The sequence below is a fragment of the Lissotriton helveticus genome, chromosome 12 (genome assembly GCF_964261635.1).
Source record: "Lissotriton helveticus chromosome 12, aLisHel1.1, whole genome shotgun sequence".
In the NCBI taxonomy this organism is placed as follows: domain Eukaryota; kingdom Metazoa; phylum Chordata; class Amphibia; order Caudata; family Salamandridae; genus Lissotriton; species Lissotriton helveticus.
Genome location: NC_136073.1, coordinates 550,353,475 through 550,367,964, shown reverse-complemented (window position 1 = coordinate 550,367,964; position 14,490 = coordinate 550,353,475). Strand labels below are relative to the sequence as shown.

The 14,490-nt window shown below is 48.2% G+C and overlaps 1 protein-coding gene across 1 annotated transcript in view; it reads left to right on the top strand.

Annotated features, from left to right (window-relative positions):
* CDH16 (cadherin 16) overlaps positions 1–14,490 on the top strand; it is a 755,818-nt gene that overhangs the window by 298,526 nt on the left and 442,802 nt on the right. Inside the window, exon 10 of the mRNA XM_078671187.1 lies at positions 6,613–6,843. Coding sequence (XP_078527313.1) covers positions 6,613–6,843 — 231 coding nt within the window. The remainder of the gene's footprint in view (positions 1–6,612; positions 6,844–14,490) is intronic.

Genomic DNA, 14,490 nt, shown 5'->3' with positions numbered 1-14,490 from the left:
TCCGTCCATTCTCGAAACTCCACGGAATATCATGGAGTTTTCATGTAGCTCAGTGTAATTCTGTGGAGTAAAGTTCCACAAGTTCTGCTCACCCCTAATTCCAATGCTCCTTCAGGCAGACAATAATCAATCAATCAGGATTTATAAAGCACAGCTAATCACCCAATAGGGTTTCCAGGCACTTGCAGGTCCTGAAGGCTTATTCAAACAGCCAGGTCTTGTGGGCCATTCGGAATTCCGGAAGTGAGGTGATGGTTCGGAGGTGCTTGGGGAGGCTGTTCCAGATCTTTGCTGCGATGTGGGAGAAGGAGTGTCCTACACTTCTGCTTCTGTAGATGCAGGGACTATGGGCAAGTGAAAGTGAGCTGGAGCATAGTGTTCTCAATGGTTAGGGGAAGTTCAGGCGGTGGTTTGATGTAGGAGGGTCCTTGGTTGTGTAGAGCCTTGTGTGCATGGGTCAGCAGCTTGAATTGGCATCTCTTCTGTATGGGGAGCCAGTGGAGTTGCCTGAGGTGGAGTGTGATGTGGGTTCGTTGGGGAAGACTGAGGATGAGTCTGGCTGAGTCGTTCTGTATATCCTAAAGTCAACGTAGGTGGTGTGCGGCGATTCCTACATGGAGGGAATTTCCATAGTCCAGTTGGCTGATGATTAGGGCTTGTGTCATGGTGTGTCTCGGGTGTAGGGGTAGCCATTTGAAGATCTTACGAAGCATACAGAGAGTGAGAAAGCAGGCGGAGGAGATGGTGTTGATCTGTGATTTCATGGTGCGCTTGTTGTCAATGATGATTCAGAGGTTTCTGGCATGGTTGAAGGGAGTGGGTGTGGGTCGTTGGTCTGATGACCACCAGGTCATTCCATGAGTTGCTGCTGTTGCTGAAGATCAGTTCTTCTGTCTTGTCTGTGTTCAGCTGCAGGCCATTGTTCTTGATTCAGTCAGCAACGTTTGTCATACATCTGTGGAAGTTGGTTCTGGTGGTGGGGTCCAGAAAAGGGGGTGGTGATGAACAGAGTGTCTGAATTAAGCAGACCACTCTTACCCAGTCCAAAGATCAGGGCTTGATCCATCACCGTTATTTATCTCACTGCCCCATCCCAGCTCAGAACCTGGCTATATGCAAATTAGTCTGTCCCTGGCCCAGTGCATCATGGGAACAGGGCAGACCAAACTACCAAGCCAATTCTTCACCAGAAAGGAGACAAGCTACCGGGGACCGGTTTCTGGCATTTCAGCCTCTTCGGCCCGGCTTGCTTGAATCCTGATGGAGCAGTGAGAAAGGGACTCATGTCTGAGTATACCCTGCCACACCTATAGTGGCCAAAAACGATACAGAAAAGGGGGTGGTGATGAACAGAGTGTCTGAATTAAGCAGACCACTCTTACCCAGTCCAAAGATCAGGGCTTGATCCATCACCGTTATTTATCTCACTGCCCCATCCCAGCTCAGAACCTGGCTATATGCAAATTAGTCTGTCCCTGGCCCAGTGCATCATGGGAACAGGGCAGACCAAACTACCAAGCCAATTCTTCACCAGAAAGGAGACAAGCTACCGGGGACCGGTTTCTGGCATTTCAGCCTCTTCGGCCCGGCTTGCTTGAATCCTGATGGAGCAGTGAGAAAGGGACTCATGTCTGAGTATACCCTGCCACACCTATAGTGGCCAAAAACGATACAGAAAAGGGGGTGGTGATGAACAGAGTGTCTGAATTAAGCAGACCACTCTTACCCAGTCCAAAGATCAGGGCTTGATCCATCACCGTTATTTATCTCACTGCCCCATCCCAGCTCAGAACCTGGCTATATGCAAATTAGTCTGTCCCTGGCCCAGTGCATCATGGGAACAGGGCAGACCAAACAACCAAGCCAATTCTTCACCAGAAAGGAGACAAGCTACCGGGGACCGGTTTCTGGCATTTCAGCCTCTTCGGCCCGGCTTGCTTGAATCCTGATGGAGCAGTGAGAAAGGGACTCATGTCTGAGTATACCCTGCCACACCTATAGTGGCCTAAAACGATACAGAAAAGGGGGTGGTGATGAACAGAGTGTCTGAATTAAGCAGACCACTCTTACCCAGTCCAAAGATCAGGGCTTGATCCATCACCGTTATTTATCTCACTGCCCCATCCCAGCTCAGAACCTGGCTATATGCAAATTAGTCTGTCCCTGGCCCAGTGCATCATGGGAACAGGGCAGACCAAACTACCAAGCCAATTCTTCACCAGAAAGGAGACAAGCTACCGGGGACCGGTTTCTGGCATTTCAGCCTCTTCGGCCCGGCTTGCTTGAATCCTGATGGAGCAGTGAGAAAGGGACTCATGTCTGAGTATACCCTGCCACACCTATAGTGGCCAAAAACGATACAGAAAAGGGGGTGGTGATGAACAGAGTGTCTGAATTAAGCAGACCACTCTTACCCAGTCCAAAGATCAGGGCTTGATCCATCACCGTTATTTATCTCACTGCCCCATCCCAGCTCAGAACCTGGCTATATGCAAATTAGTCTGTCCCTGGCCCAGTGCATCATGGGAACAGGGCAGACCAAACTACCAAGCCAATTCTTCACCAGAAAGGAGGTGGGGTCGTCAGTGAGTGAGAGGATGATTTTGGTGTTGCTTGTGTAGGAAATTATATCGAGATTGTGGGATCTGACGATGTTGGCCAGCGGAGTCATAAATGTGTTGAAGAGCGTGGGACTGAGGGATGAGCCCTGGGAGACACCACAGGTGTTCTCCTTTGATTCAAAGGTGAAAGATGGGAGATGGAGCCTCTGCGTTTTCCAGTGAGGAAAGTGATCCATCTAAGCGCGACCCCTTTAGTGCTGATGTGGTGGAGTCTTTCGATCAGCGTGTGGTGGGATTCAGTGTCAAAGGCTGCTGAGAGGTCAAGATGAATTAAATCTGCTGTTTCTCCTTGGTCGATGAGGATTCGGATGTCGTCAGGGCTGTGATCAGGGCAGTTTCGGTGCTGTGATTGCTGCGGAAGTCGGACTGGGAGGCGTTGAGTAGCTGGCTCTGCTCCAGGTGTCATGAGTTGATGATCTTTTCCAGTACCTTCACTGTGAATGGGAGCAGGGAGATTGGCTGGCAGTTTTTGAGTTTGCTGGGTTTGGTGGATGGTTTTTTGTGTAGGGGTCTGTCTTCGGCGTCTTTCCAGGCATCGGGAAATGTTGTAGTAGTGATAGAGGTGTTGAGTAGAATGATGCTTTGGCTTCTGAGATTGACGATGTGGCACTGGCATTGGTCTGTGGGAGCTCCCGGGTTAAAGGCATTTCATGGTGAAAGTGGTGTCCTGGGTGGAGAGGATGTTCCAGGTGGTCCATGTGTAGTTTGTGTTGGTTGCGGTGGTGGTGTATCTGTCGAGGAAGTCCGTAGGTGTGTTTTGGGGTTCAAAGTTTCTGTATATAGTTGCAATCTTGTCATGGAAGAAGTGGCTGAGGTTGTTGCATAGCTCCTGTGAGGGTGTGATGTTGTTTTCGCTGGCAGTCGGGTTGGAGAATTCCTTCACGATGTTGAAAAGCTCCTTGGAGTTGTTGCCGCCAGTTTTGATGCATCCTGCAAGGACTATCTTCTTTGTTGCCCTCAGGTCGCGGCGTTATAGGGTGAGGGAGGTCTTGAAGGCTGCCCTGTCAGAGGTGTCCTTGCTGGTACGCCATCTCCTCTCCAACTGTTTGATATCTTGTTTTGCTGTGCTGAGTTCTTGGGTGTACCAGCTGGCTTTTTGGGGGGGTTTTCTCTGGATCTTGCTTTTGATGGGGACGATGTAATCTGCACAATTAGTGATCCAGGCATTGTAGTTTTTCACTCCCTGTTTGAGGTTGGTGGCAGTAGCAGGGTTGGAGGTGTTGAGGGCATCCCCCCCTCTGGTGGGGGCCTGTGATCCCTTTTGGGGGTGGCGGGGTGGGGGCTGGAGACACTGAAGTGAACAATGGAATGATCAGTCCATCTGAGTTCTGTGATATGGCTGCATTTTATGCAGTTGCTGGAGGTGAAAAGTGGGTCCAGCATGTGTTCTTCGGTGTGTTTGTAGGGTAGGGGACGATCTGGGTCAATCCAAGGCTCCTCATACTGTCGATGACATGTGCGGTGTTTTGTCATTGGGGTTGTCGATGTGCAAATTTAGGTTGCTGAGGAAGATGTCCTTGGAGTCTAAGTTTAGGGGCGCAATGAAGTCTGCGATGGTGTTGCAAAAGATGGAGCACTGGCCCGGGTGCCGATATGCAAGAGTGCCTCTGATGGTTGTCGTGTCGTCTGTGTGGAGCTTGAAGTTGAGATGTTCCATGGGGGTGGTGGGGTTATCAGTGGTGATGGTACACTGTATTGTTGCTTTGAGGATGACGGCTGTTCCTCCTCCCAGCTTGTTGGTCGGATCCTGGTGAGTGATTTTGTATCCATCAGTGTTCGCTGTGGCAATGTCTTGGGCTGATGTGGGGTTGAGCCATGTCTCAGTGAGGAAGATGATGTTGGGTGTGAGGGTGGTGATGAAGTCTCATAATATAGTGGAATGCTTGCATAGTCAGCATGTGTTGAGAAGGGAGAATGCTTGTTTGAGTTTTTTTCAGGTGGTGTCTGTGGTTTGTTCGGGGTGAGACCGGTCGGTGGGCTGGTGTACGTGCAGTGGCAGATGAAGAGACAATGGGTGCAGGTGAAAGGTCCTGTCATGGAGCGTGGGTCGGTGCAGTGGCAGTGTTTGTTGCAACATCTGGAGTCGAGGGTGTAGAGCTTGGCAATGGTGGATTTTCATGGGCAGGAGGCCCAAGACTCATGATACTGGATGCTGTTTAGGCGTGACCACTGTAGATGTCTTTTGCTTAGCATGCCTTCGGTGCACCAGCGGCATGCCCGCTGCAAGAGTCTGCTGTGCGTTTATGCTGCGGACTGTATTAAGTAGGTACTGGGGTGGGCGGGGTTCAGTTGGTGGAAAGAATCGTGAGGGGGGAAAACCCCAGGGGGAAATGCTGAGTAGCTGCGGTGCCACTAGATCAGTTTGGAAAAAACAGGAACCATCCATAGGCAAGGGGCAAGCTAGGTAATGATTCCAAAACTATCATATTGCACCCAATTTTTCACACTCTGCTCTTTCCTATAAATCAGACTTGTTCCCTACCTGCAAAAAGTTTTGCTGTGCATCAGATTTATATATGCACAAGCTCTGGCTTGTAAAATTTCATATTTTAAGATGCTCATATCTCTGAAGCCCAAGGCACACTGATCACGCTCACATGTAGAACAGTATAAACATTCAATATCACACACACACACACATCATATGTCTAGTTGCCCCTAATCAGTGTTTACTCCCCTTTCCAGCAACATTCTATTGCCAAATGCACATTCTAAGATAGTACACGAGTCAATCTCAAACATTCAAATGAACAGCAGGGCAGCGTGACCTCATAGTTGGCAGAATACAGTCAAACCAACAGCACGGCCGAGCACAGCAATATCTTACACGAACAACCACTCCAATATCTCTAGCATAATCTCATTGCTCCTTGTGTTCCTAACATTACATCACTATCACCCACCTGGACTCTCATGTGTAGATAGAAAACACTTTATTCCAGTAGAACAATGGACCAACAAACACCCAGTGCAGAAAAACATGAGCTCTCCCCTACACCTACCCGTACTCTTCGGACTGTACAAACATCTCTCAAGACCAAGCATAAATTACCTTCACATTAATCAACACAACCACTTCCAAACTGGCAATTGAACATACTGTTTACTAATATTCCACCTTCAAGAAACACCATACACGACTGATGCCCTGCCCAGTTCTGTACATAATGGCACACTGTGTGAGAATGTCCTATGAAGCCATATAAATGGTAATTACATTATGCAATTTCTGTACAAAATGGCGCCCAGTGTGAGAATGCCCTATGAAGCCATAGAAATGGTAATTAGCAATATGCAATTTCTGTACAAAATGGCGCCCATTGTGAGAATGCCCTATGAAGCCATAGAAATGGTAATTAGCATTATGCAATTTCTGTACAAAATGACGCCCAGTGTGAGAATGCCCTATAAAGCCATAGAAAAGGTAATTAGCAATGTGCAATTTCAAATAACATAACAATATAAAGTATCATTAAGTAATCATTGTTATCAATAACCAATAGTTAGTTTTAAAAAATCGCTGCAATAAAAAAAATAGGGTACCTGAAGCATACATTTTGAGGAATAGCAACCATAATGTAACCAAATATGTTAATTTCTGCGTTTTACACTCCTATTTGCTTTTGTTTGATGTGCTCCATGTACAATTTGACAAATATACTGTGACACAGAGGGCACCACCAAATAATCGTCGCCTCCTAGAATTATCCAATTTTTATTATATTGAAAATACATACATCAGTGTTTTTATTGTTTTTCAATTCAAAGGAAGTTTTTAATAAACTAAAGTATAAAATAAAAGCATGGATTGCTTAAAAACAAAATAAAAAATTGCTGCAAAACGTGAGTCAGATTCTGCCGAACAGTTTATGACTTGAAATGTTATGTTTGGGTACAGGCAGTGCACTGATGCACACAGAGATGTTTTACATGGTATTTACATGGACTTTCTGATCTGGCATTTCATCCTGTACAATTTCTGTGCTGACAGGTACTCAAATTGTCCTAGTGAGAGCGGAAGACGCCGATGATCCCGCCACAGACAATGCGAAATTATGTTATAAAATACTTGCGCAAGATCCTCCTGTTCCCAATAATTTCATGTTTCATATCGAGAAGGATTCAGGCGTGATAACTCTACAGGATGCGTCACTGAGAACAAGTACGTCAAAGCAGTACACCTTACGCGTCGAGGCCACAGACCTGGCCGGAAGTGAAGAGGGTGAGTCTTTGTGAAGCATGAAATAAACTGTTCATCCACTCAAGAGGCCAATTATAATAATGATAATCCTCTCCACGCGCGTAAATGATAACGACGAGCAAATTACAGGTTCCTTTGGCACAAATGTCATGCTGGTCATCTGAGCACAGGCAGAAAATGTGTCTAGTTGTTACCAGAAACTACTTTGTGAAGAAATAGGCAATGTCTGTAAACTTGCTGTTTTTTTAACCATTTAATCAAGCAATAGTGATTCTAAAATGACCATGTAACACAGTTTTTTACACTGTAAGTAGAATTTTTGCCCACCTGCAGGGTGCCCTGCTGATCATTTATCTAATATCGAAGACTTTACGTGGGATGAAAAAAGTGTGTGTGGGTGGTCTCTAAAAGGAGGGTGGCCTATGTAAGTAAGGGAGTGGTTTAAAGACAAACTACATTTCTATTTTGGTGCCTCTCTGAGCTTTCTGCTTGTGCTTCCAGATATTAACACAACTGACATACACCTAAAACCAGCCAAGACTATTGGCGTTGTCAATGGTTGTGAGCTGCTTTCGATAAATGACTAGTAACAATGATTTTGTTGTAAATAAGAATGAAAATGTTTCAATTCTGAAATTGAACGACTGATTGGCTTCGATTATATTTATAATTTTTTCACACTGTCCATCCCATCAAATATCTTTTTTATTTTCATTTTCTTTAATGCACTTACTTTTTTTTTCATTTTGCTGTTGTATGTTTCTTTTGGATTATGAGGCACTCACAGGGTGATGGATAGCAAAAATTGACGTTTGGTTGAGATATTAATTGTTTTAATTCAGTGTAATATTCATTGTATGGATTATAATGGAGTTAGTAATTGTTTGTCTCAAAGGTTCAAATCATGGCTTTCTGTGTTGTGAAGAAGAACTGAGAAGAGTGAATTGGTTTATACAAGACTCGAAATAAAACACAAAGACGAAACATTGAAGAAGACTACTGCATGAATTTATTGTTATCAAAATTACATGTAACTATTGCTCAGGAGATTGATGTTGCAATCTGTTATAAGTGTTGACTTGTTATACTGCTCTGACAACGTACGGTGGTAGTTGTGCAATTTCCTTTGAGCATTGTCTCAATAAAGTATTGTCCTCTATTGCATGATCACTTAACTTTGCACAGCCTATACCCCACTGTCCTTTTCTTGTGAAACTTCTTTTTATATATTATCCGGTTTGACAGCGCAGCTGTCGCCAGACAATAATGTGAGCATCACTATAGAGGGGTTTTGGCTCCGCCCACATTTTGGGAGCCAGGAGTATGTTTTGATAGGGTAGAATTTGTGTGTTTTCACAAAAAGTGCTTGCCCTGCACACATATGTGATCATTTGGTTTATTTATCCAGGTGCATATGCTTGACCTTTCAGGGGCACACACAAGATATTGGAATACTATTAAAGTGTCTTAGATGACTAGACAATGTATGTTATTTCTGGTAAGGCATTATCTACACAGAGTTTATGTCTGGCTTGACAGTGCAATTGTCACTTGACCTTTTAACCTAAATCAATATTATTCAACAGTTCTTTTCTTCCACACAAATCCATACGTATTCTCATATGGCCGGGATGCCCGCCACCCCCTCCCAACACACATCCCCAAGGATGGGAAGTCGGACAATAGTTGACTTTTTTGGAAGACGGGAGGGAGTCACCCTCCCGGCCGTATTTATTAAAATATGAAACAAAATTTAAAACATTAAATTAAAAGTTTCATCATTAAGCATTATGTACAATTTGTCATTTATTACATTTCGATGCAGTCATGTACTTTTGGCTAACATCCTGAAAATGCATACACTCTAATTCAAATTGTACATCCTAGCATTAACGGCCAACGGCAAGGTCTTAACCGGTGTCAGATCCCTACTTCCAAAATCTCGCCCTCACCGTGTGAGCGGCGCATGCGCAGAGGGCTCTACCCTCATTGCCAACTGTAACTTCCCTTATCGTGGTGGGGGCCCCCTTTCAACTCGACGCCATCTTAAGGATCGTCCGAGTTCCCTTATGAGGTCTCTGTAGGAAGGACAGCGTGGACTCTCCCCCCCACCCCATACTCTCTATCCGCCATCGCGGATATCCGGCCCCCGGGAAATTCGTCAGGAGGGGCATTTAACCGCCTCCCCACCTGGGAGGGGCCCATGGCCATCTCCCCCTAGGCGCCCCATCCTTAGTGGGTGTCGCCTCCCCATGGAAGGGGCCAATGGCCGTCTTCCCCCGGGCGCTCCCATCCATTGTGGGTGGCGCCCCACTCTAGGGACCTTTAAATTCCTGCTCACCGATCATGACCTTACCGCCACAGACCGGATGGTTGACCGACCATCCGGTCCCCCCAAACTCCTCCTATAGGTCATGCTTCTTCAACTTTCTCAGCCAAGCAACCAAGTCTCCTATGAGTAAATCATTCCCCTCCCTGGATAGGTGAACCCCATCGTTCAGATACATCTGGTCACCCCGGATACATCCATGTGGAATAACATGCAACTGTGCAGAACGGAACAATCTACCAATCTTATTATTAACCCGTTTAACTGAATGGTTCAGAGCTGACACCGAAAGGCCCCCCTGCCACCTCCTTCTAGGAATCATGTGGGACCAGGCAATCGTGCACCCCGGGACTCTTTTTGCCAACCAGCTAACAGTTGACAAGATACGTTCAAGTAACACTCGTCTACCCAGAGTCACCAAATCATTGCCACCCAGGTGTACTATGACTATAGATGGCGGTGACCTATGCCGCCCTAAAAGTCCCTCGAAAAATGACTCAAATTGGTCAAAAACGAGCCCACCTTTCCCATGGAAAGCCATTCTGAACCCGTATTCCCCAGGTGCGTGAATCGCGTCACCTTCTTTGAATACGTCACCGGCGCGCCTCACATATGAGTGGCCCACGACCCATACCATCCTCTCCCCAGTCGGTGATCTCTGACCGCTGGTCACTTGATGTAGGGTCGAACTCCAATTCCGCCCTGCATGGCAGGCCCGCGAAACTGCAAAGTAAACAAAAGACAGAAAACGTGAGTGCATGTCAATTGATCACTTACAACATGTGCAATCGCACATACCTCTTAAAGCAATTCGAGGACCAACGGCCCAACTGTTTCACTTCCTCGGCACTCTGACCCCTGGCTGTAGCCTCTGTAGCAGCCCCTATCCTAAAGGAGTGGGTCCCAAAATCGCACGGGTCCATGCCCGCGTCAGCGATTGCCAGTGCCAGCACCCTCTGAAACTGAAATCTCGTCAGTGGGGTGCCATCCTTGTGTCGGAGCAAGCTCCCCCCCCAGGCGGCCACTCTTAGCACCAAATAGTCTTCCACACACTTCAACGGACAGACGGGGGACCCATGCTTGCGCTGTACGACCACACTATCTCCCATAGCCCCCTGGTCGGTCTTGGACCTGGCTATCATGATTATCATCGAATCACCCCTTATCTGGATGTGATCCCTGCACAAACCTCCCTCCATCTCTCTCTTGTTCCTTGCGACAAGCTCGCTCACCCTCATTGCCCCATGGAATGCCAATGTGAACGCTGCCCGGAACAGAACTGCTTCATAATGGGAGGAACACGTCTCATCCAGCTTTGCTAAAAGCAGAGACAGTCTGTCTAAGCCAATCGGGTGCCTCGTATCTCTTTTGCAACCCTCAAGGCGCTGCCAGCCGCGAAGGGCTCTCTTCACCAAAAAAGAACCTGTAGGATCTTTTATGCCGTGTACCTGGGCCATGAAGGAAATGGCCGCCCTATGCCTACCGGCCGTTGCTGCTGATCGGCCCTCTCTGTGTAGTGCAACCAGGTACCCCAGGAAGTATTCCTCCTGACCCCAATTCTGACTCCCTGCAGGACCCAAATATGTGCAATAGGAACGAAACGCTCCTTCGTATGCTTTCCTCGTCCTGGGGACTAGACTCGCTGCCACGAGGTCTTGTAATCCGAGGCACCGATCAGCCACATTGCTTCCTGGAATGGTGCTGCCTCTAAGTCTGCTGTGGGCAGATAACCCCTGAATGCCTGTATATGTGAACGAGAGAGTGCATCAGCCGCATGGTTCAGTACACCTGGCACATGTTTTGCCCTGAACAGTACATTCAACCTCATGCACAGCAGCACAATCTCTTTCAACAATCTCAAAATCATTTTGCAGCGTGCTGCCTGTTGGTTAATGCAATCTACAACAGTCATATTGTCGGACCAAAACACCACTGAGCGGCCCCTGAAATCATCTGCCCATGTCATCAGAGCCACCCAAATGGGGAATAACTCGAGGAACCCAATGTTACTTGTGATGCCGTCAGAGTGCCACCATGTTGGCCATGTTTGTGCCGACCATCGATCACCTAAGATGGCGCCAAAACCCACACTCCCCGCCGAGTCGGTCCATAGACCTAGTTCCACTGAAGACTCTGGCGGGGAACTCCAGACGACTCGACCGTTGAAGTCCGCCAGAAATGCCAACCAAATACGCATATCCTGGCGAACCTCTCCAGACAGTCTCGTACGGTGGTGCGCCTCTTTGAGACCACCCATAGCTTGCACGATAGAGCGCGAAAACGGGCGGGCCATAGGAATCACCCTCAGGGCAAAATTAAGCTGACCCACTGTTCGTTGTAACTGGTGCAGGGTCACTTTCTCCCCACTCAGGCATTGCATCAAAGAAGCCCGGAACCTCGTCACTTTGTCTACTGGCAGTCGGAAACACCCCTCCACAGAATCGAGCTCAATACCCAGAAACTCCAGTGAAGTAGATGGTCCAACCGTCTTACCTGGTGCCAATGGGACACCAAATTCTTTCATGAGGATGCAGAAATCATGCAGCGCCTGTGCGCAATTCATATCATCGTCTGCCCCCAAAAACAGGAAATCATCCAAATAATGCATAACATGTCTATGCCCTGTGGCCACTGTAAATGCCCATTCCAAAAAACAGCTAAACATCTCAAAATATGCACATGAAATGGAACAACCCATGGGCATGCATTTATCCATGTAATACTTTCCCTGAAATGCAAAACCTAGCAGGCGCTGATCCTGCGGGTGCACCGGAAGCAACCGGAATGCTGATTCGATATCACATTTCGCCATCCGCGCCCCGGGGCCTAGGTGGTTCAAAATGGCCACGGCATCGTCGAACGATGCGTATCGTACCGAACAAACTTCTGGGTCTATGGCCTCATTCACCGAGGAACCCCTGGGAGCAGAAAGGTTATGTATTAGTCTAAACTCCCCCGGATCTTTCTTCGGGACCACCCCTAATAGGGAACATATGAAATCGGCCACCGGCGGGCAGGGAAAGGGGCCAGCCACTCGTCCTAATCCGACTACTTTAGCTATTTTCCTCTCTGCCACGCCTGGGTTGTGCCGTACCGATAACTGATTTCTACAAAAGGAGTTCCCCCGAACTTCCCCCACTGGGATGTGAAAGCCATGTAAGAATCCCTTCCTCAACATCCCAGCGGACACATGATCAGGGTATTTGTTTAACCACGGAATCATAACCATTAGATCAACCGGTGTAGGCATACGGTCACAAAGGTCCACTTTACTCCTGCTTAGGTCCTCCTTTTCCACCCGCCCCGACATTCTTTGATCTACAAGTACTTTCCGGGTGCGAGGAATTCCCACACCCGGCACAGACGTGCTTAAACTTGCATGTCCCCTGCGGTCTGTTACAATTGCCTCGATTGAAGCCCCAACAGACCCCTCCTTGTCTTCCCTTCCCGCCAACTCTAGGCTGATAGCCCCCACCTGTGCCTGCTCGAAAGGGCACCCCGGGCTTTTGGCGGACAACTCCGGACCCGCTCCCGCCTGGCGAGGACGTACCTGTCGCCCCTGGCAGGAGTTGCTTGTGCCATGACACCGAGTCCAAACAATCCCAGGACAGAGAAGAATCAAATTCTTTTGCTTTACGGAACTTCATGTCATAGCCTTTCCATTCCTCCCCCTCATACATTGAATAAAAATCCATAATGCGATTCTGATAGCAAACCAACTCAGTCATAACCTCAGGTTTACGTTCCACCAAAACTGCAGTAAATATAGAGAAGGCCTTCACCCAGTTCGTCACTGTCTCTTCTACCCTGAACTCGGCCATCTTGGCGCGCCATATACTAGGGTGCCACAAATCTTTCTGCGTTTTAGCATATTCCATCTCCCGATGGTCTGTTAATAATGAAAACATGTTGACATACTTGTCTCCCCATATTAACTCCTTTGTGGCCAAGGGAACGTGCTGTGCAACTTTTTCCCGCCTTGAGGGTATCGAGCCCTCCCCCACCATTGGCAATGTGAGCTTACCCGGATCGGCTATTGTTGCCGCCGCCTTCTCTTGACCAGCTGCTGGTACTCCTGGCGCCACCTGTGGGGGAACAAGAGGAACACTCGCCCTTGCGACATCTCTCGATTGCCGCAACTGCTTTATTAACACTCTGGCCTCTGCGGCCGGGTCACCCGGGGTCGCTGTGCCCCCCACCTTTGTCCTAAACCATGCCGTCAACTGTGCGGCCAATTCTGGGGGCATTTCATCATCCTCGGTCGAGGTGATCACCACTGGGATAGGCTGGCCCAACACTGGTTCCGGAACCGGGATACCAGCCGGTACTAGAGGGACGATGGGTGGCACCTCTGGTGCCGGGACCCCCCCGATACTGCCCTTTCTTTGACCCGCTTCCCTCTTAACGCGGGAATCACTCCCGGCAAGGCCAGGCCTATTACCTTTTTCGGCTGACCTGGGTCGTTCATTGCCGCCAATTGCTTCTTTACCTCCGCCAAACCTCTACCGAGCGATTGGACTTGACCGAGCTTTCGGTCCATACAGGCCATCCGGTTCGACAATAGGCGTAACATCTTCTCCGTCTCGGAACCCTTTCCTGCTTGCTTGTTAGGCATGGTTTCGAGTCCTCCGCCTTTTTGGTCGATCCACGAGGTCCTGAAATCTAGTGTCGAAACTGAAAGATAAAAACAAGATTACCACGTTCAAAATTGCTGCTTGTTCCGTCGAGGGCTCACGAGCAACGAGTGGGTGCAGCCTTCCGATCCGAGGAACAAGAGGACGATCTTCGGGGTTCCCGCTCCTTTATCCTTCTGCGGGAGGGCGTGTACCCGTCACCGATACGCCTACTGGGCGTGGTCTTCCTTCAAGGTGTCTAGGACAACCCCTCTCGGGCGGGGGGAAGGCGCGCTCCGGCTACACCGCTTTGGGCATACCAGCCGGGCCACGCCCACCCCCGCCCAAAATGGCATCCCGGGAGGTTCGGGCCCCCATCCATACGTTCGGGGGGACCTAGCGGTCGCCCCTTTCCATTCTATTTACATGTATTGCTTCACATTACCACACATCATTCCATCAAAGCCAGACATATTGGCATTGCCAATGCTTGCTCTGGGCTGTTAGACTAATGAGCAGGATTTACTGAGAGGTAAAGTTCCCATTTTGGAACTGCATGGCTAAAGAACCCTTGAATCTGCTTTTCTTTCTTTTGTATGTGTTTAGTTTTAATCTGTCTTTGGCTTTGATACCTGTTTTTAGGTGGTGCCGGTGATGTCCATTCGCTCTCTCAGTTAGGCGTGGACGTGTGTCACTGAATAAAATGTAGCTTGTTTTCCCTGCTTG